Source organism: Centrocercus urophasianus, unplaced genomic scaffold, assembly GCF_019232065.1.
Source record: "Centrocercus urophasianus isolate 14NV4802_14NV808 unplaced genomic scaffold, USGS_Curo_1.0 seq_33, whole genome shotgun sequence".
NCBI classification, from domain to species: Eukaryota; Metazoa; Chordata; class Aves; order Galliformes; family Phasianidae; genus Centrocercus; species Centrocercus urophasianus.
Genome location: NW_024884900.1, coordinates 2,637,567 through 2,647,061, shown reverse-complemented (window position 1 = coordinate 2,647,061; position 9,495 = coordinate 2,637,567). Strand labels below are relative to the sequence as shown.

General features: G+C 49.4%; 1 protein-coding gene across 1 annotated transcript in view; it reads left to right on the top strand.

Annotated features, from left to right (window-relative positions):
* Positions 1-356: 356 nt before the first annotated feature.
* The window catches only part of CLTC (clathrin heavy chain), a 29,305-nt gene continuing 20,166 nt past the window's right edge, over positions 357-9,495 (top strand). The window contains exons 1-3 of the mRNA XM_042830010.1: positions 357-463; positions 7,438-7,645; positions 9,174-9,442. Coding sequence (XP_042685944.1) covers positions 422-463; positions 7,438-7,645; positions 9,174-9,442 — 519 coding nt within the window. The 5' untranslated portion in view covers positions 357-421. The remainder of the gene's footprint in view (positions 464-7,437; positions 7,646-9,173; positions 9,443-9,495) is intronic.

Genomic DNA, 9,495 nt, shown 5'->3' with positions numbered 1-9,495 from the left:
GGGGCGGCGAGCGCGGACCGGAAGTGACGCAGCCGCACCTCGGTCGCATGATGTGGCAAAAAAAAAAAAAAAAAAAAAAAAAAAGGAGGCGGAGGGGGGAGGAGGAGTGATGAGACCCGAAATAGTCCCTTCCGGTGGCCGATCCCTCCGCCGCTCCCATTGGCGCTGCGGCGTGTGAGTGACGAAGCGCGGTGGGATCCTTCCGCGCAGCGCAGGCAGCGCCCGGCAGGTGAGGCCCGGCCTCTTCCTTCCGCGGCGGTATCCTTCCGCCGGCGGGGGCAGCTTCCGGAGCGCCGCGGCTCTCCTCTCCGGCTGTGGCCCGTTCCGCCATTGCGGTGCCGCTTCCCCGCGCCTCCCGCACCCCGCTGAGGCGCGACGCCGGTCCGGCCCCGGCCTGGAGCCCCAGCCAGCAGCCGCCGCCATGGCCCAAATACTGCCGATCCGCTTCCAGGAGCACCTCCAGGTAGGAGCCGAGGTGCTTGGGGGGGGAGGTGAGGCGGGCCGCTCCTTTCGGTGGGGCGGGAGCGCGCGGCCGGGCCGCGTTGGTTCGCTCTGAGCTGCGGGCGGCTCCGAAGGGCGCCTTCCGTGCGGGCGAGGCTGGCGCCGTGCCCGGCTGTCACCTGCGGGCGGGAAGGGATGATGGGGGGGGAGGAAGGTGGGGGGAGACGGCCGAGAGCCGCTGGGGCCCGCACGGGGTCGGGGGACGGAGCCGCTTCGGGCTGGAGCCGCGCAAGGAGGGCCGGCCGCAGCCCTCGGCCGTAACGCGGGGTTGGGGCTAGGCGCGTCCTTCGCCTCGAGGAGAGCCGCGCGTTGCGGTAAAAGTACCGCAGGACGCTCTGCGCTGCGGCTGTGGCCGTGCGGGCGCGGCCGTGTCGGCTCTGTGCCGCTCCCCGAGCTCTGGAGCGCTGCCCCGTTTGTCTCGGCACGGAGGAGCCTTCGGTTCCCTCCCGGCGGCCTTGTGAGGGCCTCAGAGCCCAGTCTGCTGCGGGTTGGGGGGGGCGGTGCGATGCGATGCGATCTCACACCTGGCGGCAGGGCTGCACCCCGCGCTGCTGCGGCGGTTTGGATCTCGCGTCCGCTGCGGAGGAGCGGCTGTCGGTGGAGGACCCGTGTAATGAGGCTGTGCGGGGTCTCCTGTGAGCGGCTTTTTGCTGCTCTCCTGTAGCCCCGCTGCCCTGGCTGTCACCTTATGTGCGTGCCACGCTTGTAGCTGGCTGTGACTGTGGTAAACGCTGACACAGCAATGGGTTTGCAGGGTTCCGGTGACGTTTCTCTCACCCAAATAAAAATAACTTACTTTCTGGATGCCCTGTTAAAATTTATGATATAAATTCCCATAGCTGTATTGTTGTTAGTGGGTGGTGGGCTCTCCGTAGCATAGCCCACCACTGAGCACAGCCCCTCTCTGTGACAGGAGCAGGACACAGGCTGGTGTTGTGAGCTCCATGTGCGCAGGTGAAACTCAATTCTGTGCAGCCCGGCTCTTCATACGGCATTGTGGCAGCAGGGCGCTCCCATGGTGCATTATTAAAGATACAAACGCTGCTTGGGACCCAGTGCTGGGTCTGATGACATGAGTGCAATTACATAACGGGGCTCGTCTGCCGCACTCCAGGGGTGCTGATAGGTTTCAGGCCACTGCGGTTGCAGGACGTGATCATTTGGGCTAAAGAGTGATTTATTTAACTGTTTATTGCCGTTCCTACTTAACGCGGAACGTTGACTTAACCAGTATCTCTTACAACTGCCTGCACGAGCTGGTCTTTTGCAAGACTTGGTGCCCACGCTTCTGAGCCTGCCTACATGTGACTCTTGCCCGTAATGCTTCAGTTTTTGCAACTGCTGAACTTCCTCATTTCATTGAAAAACTCAGAGGAAGTTGAGTTTTTAGGGGTGCTGTTTTTGTCCTGAGGCATCTGATTTGCTGTTGGAGTAAACTTGGAGAGTGGGAGCATTGACATTGCTCTGGTTTTGCTGTCCAGAATGGTTTTAGCATGTCAGGTGTTGGTAGGAATCTCAGAGGACTTCAGTTATAGAATGTCTGGAGCTGTGCCTGACCTACTCCACATAGGGGAATGCCATCCAGGCATTGGGCAACACTTGCAAGTTGTAGCTAATGTTTAACAGAGTAGTAAGGCACCCAAGCAGAGCCTTATTCCTGAAAGGGCAGGTGGTGGATATGAATGGGAAACTTCCTGTCAGGCTGTTACTGGAAGATGATGTGAATTAATCTCAAAGAACGACAATCAGAGCTGTGTGTGATATGCTGATAGCTATCCATGGATCCCCTCCTGCAGGTCGGGGTATGGTCAGGCTGCTGTGTGAAGCTTGTGCTGATCTGCAGCTCCAACCCTGCTGCATTGCATATTGCGCCTCTCAGGGCACACTGGCATGCGCTGTTGCTGCCAGCATCTCGCCAAGGTGATGTTGGAATGAGCAGGGAAGGGCCCCAGAAGCTCTGCACCATTCTGCCTCTGCATGCCGTGTCTCTTGGCTACCCAGGACTTCATGCCTTATACCCACAACTTGAACTGAAGAGTCAGAGCGCTCAAGTGAGATGTGGCTACTTAGCTTCCTACGTGTAAGGGAGCATTTAAGGCAGCTGTTAAATATAAAATCAAAATGTGTAGTCAGGCTTTGTTTGCCAGGCTTCAGTCCTGCTGCGGGGCTTTGAAATGTCAGCAGTTGCAGATGTGTTGGATGTTATCTGTGTATGGTCTGCGGCAGGCGCCTGTCTTGCCACACTAACATCAACAATATGCTGTGGGGAAACTTTCCTTGGGAACTTGTAGGGAGAAACCTTGGGAGGTTTCTCTGCTATCAGAACTACCGGACTCTGCCATAACATCTCAAAGTGAAAGCCTTTATTTAAAGTAACTATGAGGAAGGAGTCCAATGGGCATGCAGTGGAAGATCAGAGTTCAGTATGTTGAATGATTGCAGATCTGGCTGCTCGCATCCAATGCTTAGTGTTTCCACAAGCTGCTGCTTCTGAGTTTAAGGGATGAAAGAAAAGCCAAACAGTTTGCACAGCGTGGGGAAGTTGTCTGTGCTGAATGAGAAGGAACCAGGCAGGTTAGTAGGTGAGGAACTGTGATTTAGCTGAGCTGTACCATCCTGAAATAGATAAAAACTGAACTTGGACTGGGCGTGCTGGTGTGACTGAGGACATTAAAAAATATTTATCTGAAAATGAATATATAAAACACATTCAGAATTATTCTGTAGACCTTTCTAGGCAGTGCAGAAACCCACCAGTGCGTGTTATGTACTTGATGCTGAGGCAGAGCCGCCCTTTCTAACTAAGGAATGTGTTCCTGTGTCTGCCACTGGTGAAACAAACCTGGCTGCCCCTTGTGTGGGTCCAACATTTGGTATTTGTTGGCATTTTAAGAAGATGGGAATGGAAGGCAGCACTGCTGTGCCTAATGCTGCTATGGTGGGGCTTCCTCCTCTGCTTCATGGACGTGAATTCCTAAAGCTTGGAATCTTCTGACAGAGGGTGTAGGGAAAATCTGTAATGAAGATTCCAGACAAGCTGAGTACGCGTGCAACTAATTGGATAGGAGCAATTAGTTAAGCAGTTGATAAGCTAGGCCTCTCACCAAGCCCCTGCCAGAGGGAAGTGGGGGCAGCAGCCTGCAGGGCCCTGTGCTGGGATGGGGGGATTCCCCATGGGGAGATGGCCCCAGGCTGCAGGGCTTCTAACCCAGACAGTCCTGCAGTGTGTTGGTAGCGGTGGGGGGTGGAGGGTTGCCTCAAGCTACTGGGGGTCAGGCAGAGAATAGGAAGGATGTAGAAGTCTTCAATATGATGGAGGTCTCTTATCTGTTGAAAGTGTGACCTTCCAGTCTGCCTCGAGCTGCAACTCCCACCTTGTAGCAGTAAACATGGGCTGCTTCAGAGCTGTTAGCATACTGTGGTGCAGCTGTGTGGTCACTACCTCCAGCAGACCGGTGTGGACATGAATCTTCTGTGTGACTCAGGTCTGCTTTGCCAAGTTTCATGGATGGAACTAGATTAGTGGCTGAGATGTGGCCGATTGCAGTAGAACCAATGTGACTCACTGCACACCAAGCTGCTTTACTTAAACAACAAAACAACCACTAAGAAACCTGCAGGTTTCTCAAAGGGCTGGGAATGCCTCTGCTGATGGTATATCTCAGTGATGTGACTTCCAGCAGCACACAGATAAGGGCTGTCTGGATGGAGACTGCAGCTGCCTGTGCTGCATCCTGTTGGGTGTAAAAGCCGAGGTGGAATGCGTGCTCAGCAGTTCTGCACCCTTCCTTGTAGGCAGAGGGAAACTATTTGACAACTAAGCAATCTGTCACAAGAAAGCCAATGTTCCAGGAAAGGGTCATCAAAGTGACTGTTGTCAGCAGTTTTACTATTCAGTTTGATGTCAAACACGCGTGTGCTACCACAGCTTCCCTGAGTAAGTTACCCATACTTGAGGCATACTGCAGTGAAAAAATCATCTTACTAATCAGGCTTTCGTTTACTTGTTAGAGCCATTTGCTTCTCAACACTGCCCAGATAAATGCCATCATGGAATTTGATGGTTCAGTGCAGCCCACAGTTGACTCAACTCTAACCTGGAGCTAGAGGATTCCTTCAGGACTGAGTCTGCTGAGCAGAACAGATCCTGCTGTCGGTGGCAATCCATCGATGGAGCAGCTCCTACACAGAAGCCTCTCTTTCACTGTGTTTTCAGAGCACTGCTGGAGCTGAGCTCTGCCACAAATGTTAGTGTGTAAAACAGCCTGAACCCGAAACTGGTTGTCCAAGCACTCCAGCAAGTTCTGCTTTTGTATCTGTGTGAAAGCCAAGGAAATGTTTTTCATAGCATAACATAAGAGTGTTTAATGATTCCTTCTTTTTAGACTCGTTCCTGAATTGGTGAAAGCTGATGGACCTGAATGAGTGTCGTGTTAAATGATTGCTTTTATTTTTTTCCCTCAATAATAAGAGAAGAGGAAGAAAAAATCTGCTGTAAAATCCTTTTAGTTGTGAGCTATGAAGCTCATCCATGAAATAGTATTGAAATCTTTCTAATAAAAGCCTACTATTGTGTTCCCTGGTAGTAAACTTAGTCTCTGTTTACTTAACTTTTAAACTCTTGTGCCTCAGTCAGCTGAACTTTAGCCCATCTGGGGAAGGGAATTACCAGTACTGGGGGAATAAGTCTGTGCTTGAGGAGCCGTGGGCATCGGGTCTGGGTGGAGGCAGGGGAGCTCCTGTAAGCTTTACCAGTGAAGCAGATGGCACTGAGGCTGGTGAAGCTCTGTGTAATCGAGTGCAGAGATTGCCACCAGCAGGGCAAACCCTGTCCTGGTGCTTGATTCATGCATCTGGATCAGTCTGCTGAGGCTCAGAGATGAAGTGTAAGCAAAAGGCCCTTGTGTGCTTAAAGAGCTTGCTAAAGGCCATGCCTCCATCAGAAAGTTTTCCTGGACTTGCTTCAGAACTCCAGTAGTAACTCACTTTTCGTTTTTTACCCTTGAAAATCTCAGTAAGTAAAATCTAAGTAACAACGCATCTTCCATGATTAACCAGGGCTGGATGCCTCAGCTGTGACCCCTAGCAGATGGCAGCTTCATCACAGTTCAGATCTGTTTGTCCTGCAGTATCTACACAACTTTGATCCGGTGGTTACTTCTAGACCTCCGTAAGATTTCTGCCATCTACTCGGACTTGCTGCTTTGGTTTATTCTGCTAACTGTGCCCATCTGAATGTGGTGCTGTGAGTCACAGCCAAGAGGAGTGCCTGGTGCTCTCAAACTGCTCTCCTCGAACAAGGAAATGGAGCTCTTGCTGAATGAAGCAGCACTTGTTCAGCTTGCAGCCCTAGAAGGAGGAAGCATTGCATCCTTGTGAGTGTTTTCCAGAAGAAACAGTTAAGTCTCCAGACCCTCTCTACCTGCAAGGATACGAGCAGGTCATGTGTTCAGGTGCCACTCTTGGGCCTGGAGGATCCTACCAATAATGGTGTGAAATGGAGATGTGAACCAGCTTGCTTAAATCAGTTTTGCTTCTAGTCTTACCAGAGAACCATAGTGAAATAGTGCCCTTTGAGACAAGGGACTTCATGCAGGGTGACTGTAGAACCAAACACAAAGGCTGAGTCGTTTTCCAGAAATACTCTCCTTCAGCACACCCAAGGAGATAGAGCTGACTTGCTCTGGGCCTCAGAGCTAACTGTGCTGAGATCTGCCATCTCCATCCGCTGGCTGATGCTGCCCATCCATAGCAATGCCTGTAAGCAAAGCTTGCTGTGCTAACTCCATGCAGTGCAGCTCAGCTGCTCCTCCTGTGTGCTGCCTGAGAGCCAGGGCAGAGAGAAGTGGAGTAAAACACCCTCTTTATCCGGAGCTGCAAGTAGGCTGAGACAGCCTGTCTGGGGTGTGGTCACCTCCAAGCCTGTGCAAAGCAAGGCTGATAAGGACTTGGCTGTTTCTTCGAATGAAAACAATGCTCTGAAGGAGCCACGTCTCCCTGGGGGATGCCAGGGGGCAGAAGTTCTCATGGCCTCCTTGGGAGCATGAAGTGTTGGGAGGGATGAATGCTCTGGTGGTAGAAAACTGATGCTGTGTTTAAGGTGTGTGCTGCAAGCTGGATGTCTGTGTGCAGTATGGAGTAACCAGTTTGGTTTCCCCTATTAAAAATGGAGTGCATGTTGTTTCAGTATTGCCGTGGTGATACATTAGTCCAAAAGCACAATGAAGAGGCACCAACTAAACTGCAGTTTGTTGCAAGCTGTGCTAGAATTGTCATTTCACGGTTTACAGAAGCAGACTGGCTCAGCAGAAAAGGAGATGACTTGTGGATGTTAAGTAAGGCTGTGATGAGCCATTTCTGATTGCAGTACTGTCCATCCTGTTGGTTGGATCTGCTTTCTTGGTGATATACAGCCTCACTGCTAGACAGGACTAGGCTAAATGCTAGACAAGTGGCTTTTTTTAACTCCACAAGGATAAAGATAAAGCTCAGGCACCTCACATGTGGCATTAAGCTTGAAATAGTGATAGATGCCAAGATCAAATGGAGTGAGATAGGGCTCTGGAAGCAAAGCCGATGGCAGTGAGCACTGAAGCTGTGACCCAAGCACTGCGCTGGGAGCTGCCAAGTTCCACGGCCCTTAAACCATCTGAGGGCTTCAAAGCCTGAGCACTTGGAGCGAGTTGCACCAGGCCTTGTAGGCAAGGAATCAAGTGCTTGAGCACTGCAGAGCTTCTTTGGGGAGCCAACTGGGAGTAACTGAGGGTGGGCAAGGAGTCTTACATTGTGCCATTCATGGGATGTGTGCTTTTAGTTGTGCTGTTATGAGAAGGTACAGGAAGGCTTCCTATCTCCTGTATCTTGTGTGGCCTTCACAAAAGCTTTTGATGGTTATGCTGATGTAGTAACTTGATGCTAAACTTCTTTGTTTTTCAGCTCCAAAATCTGGGCATCAACCCAGCAAACATTGGGTTCAGCACTCTGACGATGGAGTCAGACAAATTCATCTGCATAAGAGAGAAAGTAGGAGAACAGGCTCAAGTGGTGATCATTGACATGAATGACCCCAGCAACCCAATTCGAAGACCAATTTCAGCTGACAGTGCTATCATGAACCCCGCCAGTAAAGTCATTGCATTAAAAGGTATGCAAGTCCTGGTAAAGAAAGGTTTGAGGTAGCTGCAGTTCTCTCTGTAGTGCTAGTTTATGACTGATTTAATTCTCTCAGGCAGCTTATGTGGGAGGATGCCTTTCCAATTTTCCACAACTTAATGGGAGCTTTGAGTTCAATGCTTTTTTCAGTTATTCTGAAAGTAGCTGGGTAATAATTTTTAGTTAAAGCTTGCTACTATTTTGTTGATCATCAGGATGAACCTTTCTGCTTTGCAGTCAGAATGCTTACAACGTCAGTGCAGGGAGAGCTGGAAGGAAAGCTCAGGCTTTAGACTAGTTCTGGAGGGATCTTGGAGAGAAGAAAGAGCTGATCTCCTGAGCATACAGGGTCTGTTCACTGAACTTCTCTTTATAGATTGGGAAACAAAGACTGGGGAGGAAAGGAAATATTCCTGAAGGCCGTAGTCTGGCCTTGCTGGAAGAGACTGGTGTACTGATCAGTGCATATTTGTTGTATCTGTCAGAGATAAGAGATGTAAAACTGCCCATGGAAGACTTGTTTAGTCCAGGAAGCACAAGGTCTCCTAACTTGGTATCTCTGGCAATGCAGTGAACAAACATGCCCCTGAAGTCTCCAGCAGTGTTGTTTTTTTCCTCCCAAGAGTCTTTGAATGTTCTGTTGCTCTTAAAATGAATGTATTGCTAATGAAAATGTTTAAATGTGCTCAATGTTATGTAAGTTTGACTTTAATACTGTGCTACTGTTTTGTCACAACTTTAATGCTTTCTTGTGTGTGCAGATGGTGAGTTATTTCAATTGACTGTACTAGTTGCTGTCTTGTCTTATGAAAACAGAAAGCAGAATCAAATAGCTCAGGTTTATGGTGGACGTGGCTGATTAGGCATGTTAAACAGCTGAAAGCCTAACATTCTGAGGTTTTTCATTCACCATTCTGTGTAATTAAAGTAACTTGTCCTTTTGCCTTTTAGAGCTTGTGTTGGTTGCTAGATTCCTTTCCTTGCACAGTTTGTGTTAGTCTGGTTTGCAGCCAGTAGCTCTGTGTATCCCAATAGTGTGACTTGAGGGCTTTGGTTAATGAGTCTGAATTATGACAGCTGTCTAGCAGCTCGACTTTTCCATGTTATGTTGTGTTATTCTTGAAACAGATGTGGACTTCATTTTGAATGGCACTGACATAGCTCTCCTCATGACCTCTGAGAGACTCAGCATTACCATGGCCTGGATTTGATGTACATAAGTATCACAGGGCTTGTGTAGCTGAAGCTTTTGTCTTCTACCAAGCTCTTTTCCACATCTGTTTGGTCAGCGAATGGCAAATTCAGACCAAAAAGCATATGAATACGTGGTGGTAAAATTAGGAATGCAGTCTGGTTAAAAGTAATAATTAATCACTAAATGATGCTGCCAATATACAATAGCATGGTCTAAAAAAGTCATGATAGATTAACATCACAATGCAGCTCTTCTACTTTTAACCAGTGCTTGAAGTGACAGGTGGAAACTGCAACACCCTGGCTAACAACATGATGTTTTCCAGCTGGAAAAACGCTTCAAATATTTAACATTGAAATGAAGAGCAAAATGAAGGCTCACACAATGACAGATGACGTCACCTTCTGGAAGTGGATCTCCCTGAATACTGTTGCCCTTGTAACGGATAATGCAGTCTACCATTGGAGTATGGAGGGAGAGTCCCAGCCTGTGAAAATGTTTGATCGCCACTCTAGTCTTGCTGGCTGCCAGATCATCAACTACCGTACTGATGCGAAGCAGAAATGGCTCCTGCTAACAGGCATATCTGCACAGGTAATTCAGCTTAGTATGACAAGGTGCTCAGTAACATTAACCTGTGTGAAATT